Source organism: Chiloscyllium plagiosum, unplaced genomic scaffold, assembly GCF_037043375.1.
Source record: "Chiloscyllium plagiosum isolate Xiang-an unplaced genomic scaffold, Cpla_swu_hap1 HiC_scaffold_24, whole genome shotgun sequence".
Taxonomy (NCBI): Eukaryota; Metazoa; Chordata; class Chondrichthyes; order Orectolobiformes; family Hemiscylliidae; genus Chiloscyllium; species Chiloscyllium plagiosum.
The window spans coordinates 17,265,819-17,281,561 of NW_028270162.1; the positions used below are offsets into that span (position 1 = coordinate 17,265,819).

At 40.0% G+C, this 15,743-nt stretch overlaps 1 protein-coding gene across 9 annotated transcripts in view; it reads right to left on the reverse strand.

Annotated features, from left to right (window-relative positions):
- git2a (G protein-coupled receptor kinase interacting ArfGAP 2a) overlaps positions 1–15,743 on the reverse strand; it is a 90,043-nt gene that overhangs the window by 22,222 nt on the left and 52,078 nt on the right. For all 9 annotated transcript variants that reach the window (XM_043715516.2, XM_087999945.1, XM_087999948.1 and 6 more), the window contains exons 12-14: positions 15,429–15,540; positions 12,533–12,672; positions 11,458–11,607 (exon numbers count right to left, since the gene is read on the reverse strand). In XM_043715516.2, coding sequence (XP_043571451.1) covers positions 11,458–11,607; positions 12,533–12,672; positions 15,429–15,540 — 402 coding nt within the window. The remainder of the gene's footprint in view (positions 1–11,457; positions 11,608–12,532; positions 12,673–15,428; positions 15,541–15,743) is intronic.

Below are 15,743 nucleotides of genomic sequence, written 5' to 3' on the forward strand. Positions count from 1 at the left end.
GGCTCCCAAGCACTGAGGATGTCGCCTAGCCAGGGGACGAAACGTTTGCAACAAAAACTTCCAGCTCGGCGAACAGAACCACAACAATGTTTTATTATTTATCACAGCAAAACAGAATTCAATATCTTGATGCTCATTGATTTTCATATTAATGAAGCCTAAGTACTGTTTTAAATCAAAATTACAAAGCTCAGATTACAAAAAGAGAGTGAAATGTTTAAAACAGAAAATGTTGGAAATATTATTCCAGTGGGGGGCTGGGCCTTTGCAGGGGTGGATTCTATGCTCGAGTGGCTGCATCCACCCCGCAAGGATTCTATGATACACAGTACTCTTGCAGAAATGGGAATATCTTCTGAAAGATCATATGCCTGAAAAATTAAACCTTTACCTCCCCACAGATGATATTAGATCTGAGTATTTTCAGCAGTTTGTTTTCATTTCAGATTTCTAGCATCCTCAGTATTTGCTTTTACAAGAGCTCATAACTATTCACTCAAGCTCAAGGCTACATGCAGAAAAATATATTTTCCTTCTTACTCTTCTGAAGTGACTGCTGACTCACGGTGCAGTATAGTTCCAAACATTCAAACCACATTCCTGCAATCTTCTCAAACTGCTAATCTTCACTAGTGCATGTGGACAATAAGCATTAGCTATTTCCTTGTAGTATTAGGGGGAATTACAGAGGAGTCAAAACATGTATCACGTCAGCAATCTGTATGTGCATTTTCTAGTCGGAGTAATTGGGAAACAGTTCAAAACAGGAACTCTACCAAATTCCAATCCTCAAGGTATTTGAGGATTGGAAGACCAGCCGGTGCCAGTCTTATTCACTTCTTGTGGGTCCAGACTCCAAGGATTTGAAAACAGTTAAAAGCTACACTTCTCAGTAGAATACTGAAGGAATGCTGCAGTCAAAATGGTTCCTTTCACCTTCGCTACATAGAGCCATAGAGATGTACAGCATGGAAACAGACCCATTGGTCCGACCCGTCCATGCCGACCAGATATCCCAACCCAATCTAGTCCCACCTGCCAGCATCCAGCCCATATCCGTCCAAACCCTTCCTATTCATATACCCATCCAAATGCCTCTTAAATGTTGCAATTGTACCAGCCTCCACCACTTCCTCTGGCAGCTCATTCCATACATGAACCACCCTCTGCGTGAAAAAGTTGCCCCTTAGGCCTCTTTTAGAGCTTTCCCCTCTCACCCTAAACCTATGCCCTCTAGTTCTGGACTCCCTGACCGCAGGGAAAAGACTGTCTATTTATCCTATCCATGCCCCTCATAATTTTGTAAACCTCTATAAGATCACCCCTCAGCCTCCGACGCTCCAGGGAAAACAGCCCCAGCTTGTTCAGCCTCTCCCTGTAGCTCAGATCCACCAACCCTGGCAACATCCTTGTAAATCTTTTCTGAACCCTTTCAAGTTTCACAACGTCTTTCTGATACGAAGGAGACCAAAATTGCACGCAATATTCCAACAGGAGCCTAACCAATGTCCTGTACAGCTGCAACATAACCTCCCAACTCCTGTACTCAATACTCTGACTGATAAAGGAAAGCATACCAAACACCTTCTTCATTATCCTATCTACCTGCGACTACACTTTCAAGGAGCTACGAACCTGCACTCCAAGGTCTCTTTGTTCAGCAACACTCCCTAGGACCTTACCATTAAAGTGTATAAGTCCTGCTAAGATTTGCTTTCCCAAAATGCAGCACCTCGCATTTATCTGAATTAAACTCCATCTGCCACTTCTCAGCCCATTAGCCCATCTGGTCCAGATCCTGTTGTAATCCGAGGTAACTCTCTTCGCTGTCCACTACACCTCCAATTTTGGTGTCATCTGCAAACTTACTAACTGTACCTCTTATGCTCGCATCCAAATCATTTATGTAAATGACAAAAGAGGGCCCAGCACCGATCCTTGTGGCACTCCACTGGTCACAGGCCTCCAGTCTGAAAAACAACCCTCCACCACCATCCCCTGTCTTCTACCTTTGAATCAGTTCTGTATCCAAATGGCTAGTTCTCCCTGTATTCCATGAGATCCAACCTTGCTAATCAGTCTCCCATGAGGAACCTTGTCGAACACCTTACTGAAGTCCATATCGATCACATCTACTGCTCTGTCCTCAATCTTCTTTGTTACTTCTTCAAAAAACTCAATCAAGTTTGTGAGATATGATTTCCCACGCACAAAGCCATGTTGACTATCCCTAATCAGTCCTTGCCTTTCCAAATACATGTACATCCTGTCCCTCAGATTCCCTCCAACAACTTGTCCATCACAGAGGTCGGGCTCACCGGTCTATAGTTCCCTGGCATGTCTTTACCGCCCTTCTTAAACAGTGGCACCATGTTTGCCAACCTCCACTCTTCCGGCACCTCACCCGTGACTTTCGATGATACAAATATCTCAGCAAGAGGCCCAGCAATCATTTTTCTAGCTTCCCAGAGTTCTCCGGTACACCTGATCAGGTCCTGGGGATTTATCCACCTTTAACCGTTTCAAGACATCCAGCACTTCCTCCTCTGTAATCTGGACATTTTGCAAGATGTCACCATCTATTTCCCCACAGTCTATATCTTCCATATCCTTTTCCACAGTAAATATTGATGTAAAATATTCACTTAGTATCTCCTCCATTTTCTGTGGCTCCACACAAAGGCCGCCTTGCTGATCTTTGAGGGGCCCTATTCTCTCCCTAGTTACCCTTTTGTCCTTAATATATTTGTAAAAACCCTTTGGATTCTCCTTAATTCTATTTGCCAAAGCTATCTCATGTCCCTGTTTTGCCCTCCTGATTTCCCTCTTAAGTATACTCCTACTTTCATATTTTTTTTTAATTCAGGTATGGCAAAAGATTCTACAAACTATTTAACAGGAGGAGTTCTTCCAGATCTTTGGCTTAGACATAATTCATCCCTTAATTTACATCCCAAAAGTAGGACAATGTGATCAGAAATTGCAGTTTCTGGGATTTGTTAGGTAAATTGCTAATGCCCTCCTAGGCCATAACACCATCACTGAGCATCAAACTGTTGTTTCAAGGATTCCTATTTACCTAATTTTCTTTGGAGATCACCTCTCTATACTTCTTACCTCAGACCCCACCCTGCAGAGCTCATTTCCACCTTCTTCCCAAAAAAAAACCCACCTGGCAGCCGTACCATGCAAGCCTTTTCCAATCCAGTGACAGTCCCCAACCACCACCACCCTCCTTCACCTGGCTGAGCTCAGTCTTGTTTTGAATAACTTCTCCTATAACTCATCTCACTTTCTCAAAGTCAAAAATGCAGCCATGGGTGCCCAATGTGCTTATCTTTATGCAGCATGTAGAACATTCCAGCCCTACTCCTCCCAAAACTCTTTCTCCAATACACTGATGATATCATCAGTGATGCCCTTCTCATCTGTAATTTTACTTCCAATTTCTACCCTTCTCTTATCTTCACTAGCTCAATCTTTGACTCTTTCCTCGAGTTTGCTGTTTTTATTTCTGGGGATAGTCTATCCAACAAGATCCATTACAAGCCTATAGAATCCCAGTTACCTTGACTGCAGTTCCTCACATCCTGCTTCCTGCAAGGATACAATTTCATTTCCCAGTTACTCAGTCACATCTGTCTAATAATGTCACCTTCCACAGAGATGTCTCCAATATGTCCTTTTTTTCTTCCAAGGATTCACACCGCTGTAGTTAAGAGCTCCCAGCCATATTTCATTTATTTCCTGTACTTCTGCCCTCACCCTGGTGTTGTTCCTCCCAAAAGAGTTCCCCTTAGGCTGACTTTCCACTCCAGTCTCCATCATCTTCACCATTACCAGCAGATACCAGAGATATCTTCCCCTCCCATCCACACTCAGTATTATGCAGAAGCTATTCTCTCTATGACAACCCAGTCCACTCCTCCATTAACCCTAAGATTTCTTCACATCCTCAGCACCTTTTCATGTAACTGCAGGTGAAACACTTGCCCCATCAACCCTTCTTTCTTCACTGTCCCAGGCCCCAAATACACATTCCAGGTTTTTACTTGCAGCATTTCACTTGTGGTCCTTGCAATGGAGTTTACCATATTTGCTACTCACAATACAACCTCCTTTACATTTGAGAGACAAAATAAAGATTGGGTGAGCACTTTGTGAAACTCCTCTGCTCTGCCAACAAGAATGATCCTGATTTTCTTGTTGTTTTCCATTTCAATAAACCATCTTGATCCCATGCTAACATTTCTGTCCTAGGCCTGCTGCGATGTCCCAACAAAGCTCAGTACAAGCTGGAGGAACAGGATTTAATTTTATGCTTAGGCATTTTACAGCCTTCGGAATGCAACAATGAGTTACAACTGTGTGCAGCTGACTTTGCTTTCAGCAGAATGGACCCACTTTCTCCCTATCACACCTGTATTACATCTCAATCTCTCCTTTACTATTCTTAGTACTCCCTATGCCGTTTAGGTATTTTCTAATGAACCTGTTCAGCAATGTTACATATCTCTCAAACAAGTGGAGGTTGAACCTGGGCCTCTGGACACACACAGTTTTGCTCTCAGCCCCTCCCCCTTTATCAACAGCATAAAAGCTATCATTTTCTAGTCCCTTTCAGTTCTGGAGAGTCATACAACACAAAATGTTAATAATGCTTCTATCTTCATAGATGCTGCCAGACCTGTTGAGATTCTCCTACAATGGCTGTTTTTGTCACACAAATTGACTGTTGCATTTACCTACATTAAAGTAAATTTATTTTGTAAAGTGCTTTGAGACCTCCAGATCAGGTAAAATACACCAGATCCAAACATTATTTCTTTTCCTTTTACCATGGGTATGTTAGAAAATGGACAATTCTCTACTGCTAACCAATTAACTCAGTAGACTGTAATCAAACCTGGTACTGCCAAAGTGCCTACTTCAATTTTGACAAATTAAGGCAACTTGGTACAAATTATTAATGGCTACACTGGGAAAAAAATGCTTATGTTGGGTGGAGATTGTGTTTAGATAAGAGCTCTTGCTTAAAATGTTTGTTTCTATTTCGAAAGAATAACATGTGCAGTTTCCGGTTTAGATTGAACAGCCTATTTTAAAATATTTTACCAACCGCTAAATAATGTCAGTTCCAATCCACTATTTTTCAAATGAGAGAATAAACCAGATGAAATTTCAGTTCAGGGCGAATTCTGGCTGTTTAATTTTTAACTATCGAAACAAATGAATATGAAATTATAACAACCTTTCTGGACAAGGAAAATGAAATGGATGGTCTAGTGTTGTCTGCACATTCATTTAAAAACAACATTGCATTGGAAATGTCATTTAATACCTTGTAAACTGCTCTGACAATTTCATGAATCACTGAGCTGAATTGCTCAGGTTACTCCTCTCTCTCCTTCAGAGACTGTAAACAGCTTCCGTTACATCTCTCAAGCACACATACTGTAATTTCAGATCTTGCTGCTGTTTGACAGCCATTGTAAAATAGTTATTGTGTTTCCTTCTTCGCTGAGTCTCAAGTCCCTGAGCAGATCATATTTGCATCAGATCGTGATTAATTTTTAATTACCACTCACTGAATTATCACTATTGAGATTTCACTTTCTGACCAGCCAGCTTGTGATCATTAACACCGCTTTCTATAATGCACCAAATAGATAACAAAATGTGCCTCATTTATTTCTGGGATTGGTATAGTGGCATTGTGAAGTGTTACAAGTTTGGGAATCATATTTATAATTTTCTTAGCTATTGCAGTGCTATTTGACTCAGTTTCTTCAAAAAGCAACTTCCAAAAAATGTGACTTCTACCACTGAGGGCAGATGGAAAGGAACATCACCTATAAGTTCAACTAGCATTTTTGCTCCTTCATTTTCACTAAATCGAAACCTGTAACTTCCTAACGCAACTTTTGAATGCAACTATACCACACGGATTCCCGCGGTTCAAGAAAGTGGCTCGACAACAATTTCAAAGGCAGTTAGGGTTGGGCAACTAATCCTGGCTTTATTATCAATGTTTATGTTTGTTTAAATTAATGCCTGGGGTGAGTGTGTTGCATATTCATGTCTATTCCTTTACAGCTCAACATGTAACTATGCAATAGAACAACCTAGGGATGAAGCGACAGCACATTTGTCATTTGCAACATACTCTTCTCCAATCTGTTCAAATATTAATACAACCTTTAAGCTGTTTTGGAGTCAGAGTTGAACAGCACCGAAACACACTCTTTGGACCAACTTGTCCATGCCGACCAGGCGTCCTAAATTAATCTATACCCATCTGCCAGCATTTGGCCCATATCCCTCTAAACCCTTCTATTAATGTACCCATCCAGATGCCTTTTCAATGGTGTAATTGCACCAGCCTCCACTATCTCCCATGGCAGCTCATTCCATACATGCACCAGCCTCTGCATGAAAATGTTGCCCCTTAGCTCTCTTGCAAATTTTTCCCTTCTCACCTTAAACCTATGCCCTCTAGTTTTGTATACCCCTACCATGAAAAAAAAGACCTTGGCTATTCACTCTATCTTGCCCTTTATGATTTTATAAACCTCTATAAGGTCACCCCTCAACCTCCAATACTCCAGGGAAAATAGCCCAGCCTATTCAGCCTCTTCCTTTAGCTTAAACTCTTCAACCCCAGCAACATTCTTGTACATCTCTTCAAGTGTAACAACATGTCTCCAATAGCAGGGAGTCCAGAACTGAATGCCATTCTTGTACAGCCACAATATGACATCCCAACTCCTATACTCAATACACTGACCATTAAAGGCCAATGTGCCAAATGTCTTCTTCACTAACCTGTCTACCTGTGAAACCACCTTCAACAAACTTGCACCCCTAGATCTCTTTGTCCGGCAACATTCCCCAAGACACTACCATTTACAGTACAAGTCCTGTCCTGATTTGCCTTAGCAAAATGCAACACCTCAGATTAAACTAAACTCCATCTGCCACTCATCAGATCAAGGTCCTTCTGTACTCCAAGATAATCTTCTTCATTGTACACTACAACACCAATTTTGGTGTCACCTGAAACTTACAAACCAAGAGATCAGGGCGTTCAGGTCCATTGTACTCTGAATGTGGCTGCACAGGTGGATAGTGTGGTCAAAAATGCATATGGTATGCTTGCCTTCATCAGACGGGGTATTGAATATAACCGCTCACGTATTAACAATTGTACAAGACTCTGGTTCGGCCACATTTAGAATACTGTGTACAGTTCTGGTCGCCACATTACCAAAAGGATGTGGATGCTTTAGAGAGGGTGCAGAGAAGGATTTTGCCTGTTATGGAAGGCGCGAGCTATGAAGAGAGGTTGAGTAGGTTAGGATTGTTTTCATTAGAAAAAAGGAAATTGAGGGGGGACCCGATTGAGGTCTACAAAATCATGAAGGGTAGAGACAGGGTGGACAGAGATAAGCTTTTTTCCAGGGTGAGGGATTCAACGAGAGGTCATACTTTCAAGGGGAGGGGTGAAAGGTTCAAGTGGGATACACGGGGAAAGTATTTTACACAGAGGGTGGTAGGTACCTGGAATGCGTTGCCAGCAGAGGTAGTAGAGGCAGGCTTGGTAGATTCATTCAAGGTGCGTCTGGACAGATGCATGAGTAGGTGAGGAGCAGAGGGATACAGATGCTTAGGAACTGGGTTTAGACAGTGGATTTGGATCGGCTCAGGCTTGGAGGGCCGAAGGGCCTGTTCCTGGGCTGTAAACATTCTTTATTCTGTGCCTCCTATATTCACATCCAAGTAATTTATATTAATGACAATTTAATTATAATCAAACTCGTTGACTACAATCAGCACTTTTTCTTTGCATAACAAAATAATGAAAATGTTGCACCTTCTCATACTGGTGAGACAATGTGCTCAGCTTAAACTTAAGCTACTTCTGCATTCTAAGCTTCAGTGCTGGTGAAATGTTTGCCATCACTATTCTTACTTTCTAAAAAAACCTACCATTACGAGATTTTCTGTTTTATCTTCCTGCGTGGATAGCTCAAAAGGGAAATTGGAGGAGAGTGGAATATTGCTGAATTAGAACCAGGGACCTTCCATAGTAACAGGAGGGATGCTTAATAAAACAGATTAACAAATTGCTCAATTTATCACTCTAAAGGAATTACTTTGTTTCAAAAGAAAATTTAACACTTTCTAACAATTGTCACAAAACAACGGTAAAACAATTCCACTGGAAAGCTAATCATGTTTTTGAAGTTTCAGTTGCTTTCCACTGCTTGAGTGTCAAACTAGGAATAGTTTAGGCAGAAATGCAAACCAATTGCTACAAATCAGTCTTAAAGGAACAATAAAAATACCTTATTAGCACTTCTCTCTCTGACCAAGTGCCAAAAATAAGAACACAAAGGCTTAATAAAATAATGAATAAACTTATTTTGCAAGTTATTTACCTTTCTTGCCTTAAAAAGGGTTTTTCTTTTTTAAAAAAAAGAATAGGAGGTAACTTCACAGAAGGGTCTAGTCACAATGACAGGTCAGATGACATTCATCCCAGTTCTGAACACTGAAAAGACCCAAAAACTGAGGGATCGAACAGATCTGTAAATAAACTGCTTCCAGGCCTTTTGGGAAAAAAAACATTGCTTGGCCTAAACAGACCTAAAAAGTGGAAATGTTTTCTCCAAAAAGGGCCAGAACTCTATCTACAGATCTGTTTGGCTCCATCCAGGCCAAGCAAAGTGGCTTCCCCTCAAAAGGGTCTGAGCAGACCTATATGGTATACAATTCCAAAAACTGGAAATTTTATCCAAAAACCAGTTGGCCCTGAGGATTTTGGAGAAAGGATTTCAGATAAAGATTTCCTGATCGACAGCATTTTTGAAATTATTTGTTCATGTGATGTGGGTATTGATGGTTGGGCCAGCATTTCTTACACATCCCTAATTAGTCTGAAGCAGATGGTCATCAGGTGCCTTCATGAACTGTTTTAGTTCTTGGGTGCAGGAACACCAACAGTGCTGTAGGGAGGGAGTTTGATAGCGTCACCCGTGCCTAGCAACAATGAAGGTATAACGACAGGCTTCCAAGCCAGGAAATAACTTGAAACAGAAAATTGCAGGTAGTGGTGTTCCCATGCACCCGAAATCCCTGGCCTTTGGAGTGGTAGAGGTTTTGAAAACGTCCTCAAAAGGACCCTTCATGAGTTATTGCAATGTATCTTGTAGGTAGCACGGACTGCTGTTATTGGTTATTAATAGTGAAGGGGATGAATGTTAAAAGTAGTGGATTGGGTGCAAGTCCCCATGTGGTGCACACTGGGTGGTGTCAAGATTTGAATGTTGTTGGAGCTGCAGCCTTTGAGTGAAGAGTATTCCATCTCACTCCAATTGTGTGTCTTGTAGAAGGTATACAGGCATTGAGGAGACAGGAGGTGGGTTACTCACTGCAGGTTTTCTAGCCTCTGACCTGCTAGAGTATTTACATGGCTGATTCAATCAAGTTTCTAGTCAACAGTAAGCCCTAGGATGTTGATTGTGAGGGATTTATCAATGATAGTGCCATTGAATGTCATGGGCAACTGGTTAGATTCTCTCTTGGTGGAGGTGGTGATTGTCGAGCAGTGGTGTGGCATGACTGCCACTTATCAGCTCAAGCTGGGAGTTGTCCAGGCCTTCTTATTATGGGCACAGACTGTTTCAGTATTGAAATTGTGAACAATGCTGAATATCATAGTGAACAATCCCATTTCTGACTTTATGATGGGAGGAAAGTTCATGGATAAAGCAGATGAAGATGGGTGGGGGTTAGGATACTTTCATGAGGAAGTCCTGCACTAACATCCTTTGATACGAGATGACAGCTCTCCACCAACTACAACCATCTTCCAGTGTGCTAGGCATGACTCTTTTCAATGAACTCTGCCCCAGCCAATCTCCAATTCCCATTGACTTCAGTTTTTGTTGGGTTCTTTGATGCCATAATTGGTTAAGTGCTGCCCTGATATCAAGAGCAGATATTCTCAGCTCAACTCTGTTCAGCACTTTTGTCCATGTTTGGACTAATGCTACAATGAAATCGGGAGCAGTGTGGTCCTGACAGAACCCAAACAGACCATCAATGAGCAAGTTATTCCTTTGAAAGTTTTGCAGGCTAGGACACTTGACAACCCTTTCATCATTTTGATGTGCTAGAGAAACAGACAGGACATGTACCTGGGCAATTTTCCACATTGGCAGGTAGACTACAGTATTAAAACTGTACTCAGCTCAATCCAAGGCTCAGAATCATGTTCTCCTCTGAACAGGATGGCATTTGGCATAATAAATAATTGTTGAGATAATGCTAACCAGCACCATGCTCCTGAAGAAGATTGAATCATGTTGGGAAAGTGAACCCAACATTGCCAGGTGGCCTTCAATACAGATAAATACTGTACAGTCTTAAAGCACATTAATGGAAATAAAAAGGAATAAGAGAAAACACAATTTTGAGATTTTAGATAAACAAAAGTCATTGATAACCACGCTCACATCACAAGCATTACGTCAACAGGAGGCTGCAGACAAGGAAATATTGGTTCATGGCTGTAATGTAGTGCATAAAGGGTGGCACAAGTAGACTTAACAGTAAACACAGCAAACTGGGAATATACTTGAAGGGAAAGAAATTGCAGAGCTAGGAGAAAAGAACATGGCAGTGGTAAATAGTGGCAAGATCTTTCAAGAGATCGCATAAACATGGTGGACTGAACTGTTGGCTTCTGTACTACATGATTTTATCATTCAATAGAATAACAGAACCACAACAACAGGGTTCTCCAAGACATATTAGCTTCTCCCCACCCCTTCACCTCAAAGAATACTGCAGCCCTATAAAAAGTGAGAGATAGAAAATCATGATGATCTTGACATGAACGTTTTGTTCTATAAATGCAACCAGCAAAAGCTGAAGCAATTGTGCTTTGCTGTTGATGTTCTTAACAACCAAGGACTCAAAACAATACTCAATTATTTGAAGCCCTTAATATAGTCATAACTAACCTAATTTTCACCAAGTCAATTACCCCAAAGCCACATGAAATCAAGAAAATTGGTCATAGTGGGGAGAGGGAGAGGAAGAACTTTTCAAAAAGGAATCTAGAAGGCCAAAGATCCTCATTACCAGCACAGATTCAATTCAACAAGAAAACAAAGAAAATGAGATAAGTAGAATAAATGAGAACTATGAAGTTTAATCTTATTATTTGCTATTTCATTTAGGGTAAAGATACTCAACCCCACAGTCTCACTACCCCAAATAAAGAGACAAAAGTTAAATGGCATACAATAATCCACAGAGCTACAATAATAATTTTTTTTAAAAATTGCTGAGATCCTAGTCAATTGATTCTTAAAATTTACTATTACTCCCAAGACTCCAGACAGCACTGCACATTTCAAACAGTAACTGGAATAAAAAGACGCTTACCTTTTTTTGCATCAAACGCAGTTCATCACTCAAGTTGCTGTTCACTTTCATCAGCTGTTGTATCTTTGCTTCAGAAGCGCTGAGTGCATTTTTCACCTCCATGTATTCCTGCAATGTAATTGGTCCATCTGACAGATCAGAGTCCATGCTCTACAATAAAAAGTGCAACTGATAAAAAAAAAAATGTTTCTTTGCAGATATAGAAGAAATCAAAATGTTAAGAACCTAAAGTTACAGTAAACTTTTCCTTTTAAAATCATTTTTACGCTTTAGCATAACAACTTTTCATTGTTGAACTTGACAATTAGAATAGTTTATCAAGTAAAGGAACTGGGCCAAGACATTAAACGCTGCAACAATGAGTAAACAGATTCAAATGTGATAAAATCTGGAATTTCAGTTTTTAAATAGGTGAATTATAACAATATTACCATACTGAAAACATGTAGATCAAGCTATAATTAAAAAATCGAGTTTTTAAACCCACATTTGAGATTACTGCCTTATAATCATTCCCACTTAATCTCAAGACAGTGCAGCAGTTGACTCCTCCAAGGTACTGTCCACAAACAAAGTCAGCCAAATAAGCTTTGCTATTAGAAAATGCATGGCACTGCAAGTTATTCTCATTTTGAGGAAGCTTGGTGACAGCCAAAGTTTGAATTGGCCACATGAAGCCGAGAAGGCTTTCATTTGCCCCTGAAATCTCACCCCATGCTGCTTACAATAGAGCTTCAGCTGGATGTGACCAATTATTCTCAGCAATCAATATTACTCAAATTACTGAGCAAGCATGGAAACTCTAACCTGGAATTTTCTACTGAAAAATATTGCATTTTCATAAGTATGTATCCTGGAGAACATGTTGAGGTTGAATAAAAAAGATAAGTATTCTGAATTTAGAACACTCAACCATTTTTCCTTCCTTTGTAATATTTGTAAATAAGAAATGCATATTATTACAAACTTTAGAAGTGAACTGGAACTTAAAGGTTCGTTATCATAACTCAGGACTACACAATCAATATGAGGCATCAACTATTTTAAAAGGTCATTTAAAATGAACGAGAGATACCTTTGCTCTAACTGCTTTAACTGCTGGTTCCTGGTCCGTATCTTCATCTGAAGCAACACTGTCATAATCTGGCTGATCATTGTCATGGCTCTCACCGCCATGGTGATCATTAATATTCTTCAGTATAATTTCCACATTTTCTGTGTTAACAAGAAAAAGAAACCGAACAGTTCGCAAACTGAATGGCCCAAAAATTAAGAAAATCAATCAAAATAGGAGATAACTTATTGTAACAGCCTTTGCACAACTACAGGCAACAACAACCACTGGTATGATGATCAGAGAGTATACATTATGTATTTATGGGAGTTGGTTAGCAATACAGGGCAATGCCAACTAACTTTGGGTTCAATTCCTATAATGGCTCTATGAAGGACCTCCCGCTCATTTGAGGAGTGGTGACCCTCAGGTTAAACCACTACCAGTCATCTCATTCTAATGACAGCAGTGCTATGGTCTGATAGAACTATGACAGTTTTAACTTTAATATTACGCATTGGAAATTTATCAATAATTGTCTCTCTCCAATAAAGGTCACCTTTATAGTCCGGCTGTTCACAATCTAGATGAAATGGTACCACTAACTGATTCAGATTGAAAGTGAAAGAGTGTACCCTCTTTGCAGGTAACAGAGGAAAAGAAAGAATCGAGATCATTCTTCAAATAGTCATACATGAACAGTTCATCCTTGCAGCCATCCAGATGAATTTTGCAAGTCCCAACACACTTGTTTGAAATACCTTGTTCTGGTATGTTTCTAAAAATATTTATTGACCTCAGATTTCTCACTGAAATTATCTTTGATTTTATTAGTTATCTGCAATGTTATAATTTACCTCCTAATACCTTTTAATACTTTGATCTGAAGCAATCTTAATCTAATTCTCCAGATTGTACGACTTTAGCTTCTTCCATTTAACTATCCATTAAAAATTAGAATAATTCCTTAATGCTCCCTTTTCTTTGACTTGTCAAAGTAAATATTAGGAACATAGAAACCATAGACCATTCAGTTCATCAACCCTGCTCTACTATTCAATACAATCATGGCTGATGAAACAGTTCAGTGGCCATTTTCACCCAATGCCCATAACTGTGTATGCCACTGCTTATCAGAAATCTATCAATCTCTATCCTAAACATACAGAATTAGTGAGCTTCCACAATCTTTGTTGTTGAGAAGTCCAAAGATTCACAACCCACAGTAAGAAGAAATTCTAATTTGAGACCGAAGCAGTACCCCCTTTATTTTTAAAATTGTGCCCTCGGTTCCAGACTCCTCAACCAGAGGAAACCTCTTCTTACCTGTATCCACCCTGCCTAACCCTTTAAATATTTTGTAGGTTTCAGTGAGATCACCTTTCATTGTCTGAAATACTACAGAATGCAGGCCCAATTTTACCAAACTCTCTTCATAGGAGATAGTGCCACAATCCTGGAACAGGTCTGGCAAACCTTTGTTGTTGATGGGTTATTATGTGTATTCAAGATGCAGATAGGCAGAAATTTGATCAGTAAGGGAACAAGAGATTGTGGTGTAAAATTAAGCATAATGTAACACATGTATTGGGCCAAGCAGTGGAATGTGGTGTAAAATTATGTCCCAATACATGTGTGAGTCATAATGTAACACATGTATTGGGCCAAGCAGTGGAATGTGGTGTAAAATTCCAAGCAGTGGAATGTGGTGAAACGGTTAAAAATTATGTCCCAATACATGTGTGAATCTAACCGGAATGGAGGTGTTGCTTAGTCCCGTGTGAATCTTCTTATCTGTATGTAACCAGAATGGAATGTGTTTTTTAGCCTTGCTCTGCTGTTCACATGAATGTTTATATCTGGAAAAGAGTATATCAGCTGGAAAAGTCTCCAGTTCGGTGAGTCTGCTCCGGGGTTACGTTTAACCGCCGAGCGTGGGTTGTTGGCAACCGCTCTACGAGAACTGACGGCTCCCAGTTTTGGTAACATGTAGAGTGAGTATAAGCCAGACCCGTTGTAAGTACGAGACTGGTTGTGGGGACACTGCGGGGAATAAAACTATATTCTAGCAGACTCGCCTCTTGGCTGTTTGTTCTGTGTCAGACTACTTTCCTGCGAGCCTGGTCCTTGACCTTGAGAATTTTTTAAAACAGAGATATGGAAAAAAAGGGCAGAGAAGTGGATTTGAGGTATATCAGATCAGGCATGACCTCATTGAATGGTGGAGCAGTCTCAAATGAGCTGAACGGCTTATTTGTATTCTAACATTTTTATAGCTGGGGAAAAAAGTTTGATTGCAATAATTGGCTATTTTCTCAATCATAAAAACCTGGTGTGCATATTTTTTAACCTGAATGAAGTAAAGACAATTAAGTAAAGTTAGACAATTTGGTGGTTTAATCAACTTTGCACATTTGTTACATCTCAGGAGAGTGGGCATGATTTTTGGCATACTAGCCCACTGATTCATGACGACACCTTTGATACAAAGTGAATGAGAATAGTACATTAAAATCTGCATTTTTGCAGACAGCAGTCCAACTACGAAATGTGGAGATCATGTTTTCATTAGTAGAAAAGACTAGGACCCAAGGACTCACCCTCAAGTGAAAGAACTGACAATGAGAAGGAATCTGTTCAACCAAAGGGTGGTGAATCTGTGAAACACATTGCTGCTATAGGCTGTGAGGCCAAATCTTTGAGTGCATATAAAGACAGAGATGGTTAAGTTCTTGATTAGTAAGGGGATCAAAGGTTATGAGGAGAAGGCAGGAGAATGAGGTTGAGAAACATATCAGCCATTATTGAATGGCAGAGCAGACTTGATGGGCCAAATGGCCTAATTCTACTTCTAGTCTTATTCTTAGTTAATTTTTTTTAAAAAACTGATATTTATTATTTAAAAAGAAACACACACCTTTGGGACTAGTGACTGGATTCCCCAGTTGTCTTCGTTTGGCATCACTTAAAATATCAATGACTAAAGTGGCAAACTCATGAGCGTTAAACCGTGCCAGCTTCTGTCTTCCCTGCAATTTAAAGAGTAAAATACAGATAAAAGTCTGAAAGTATGCATCACTTTGCACCATAGATATTATTAACTGAAAGAATACTTCTGTGATTATCCTTGAACTGAATTTCATTGTTAACTTCCAGGCTACCTCAAGACAACAAATTAAAAATCTGGTGCAAACAAAAACCCTCAGATTAGAGACTATACAAATAATTAATA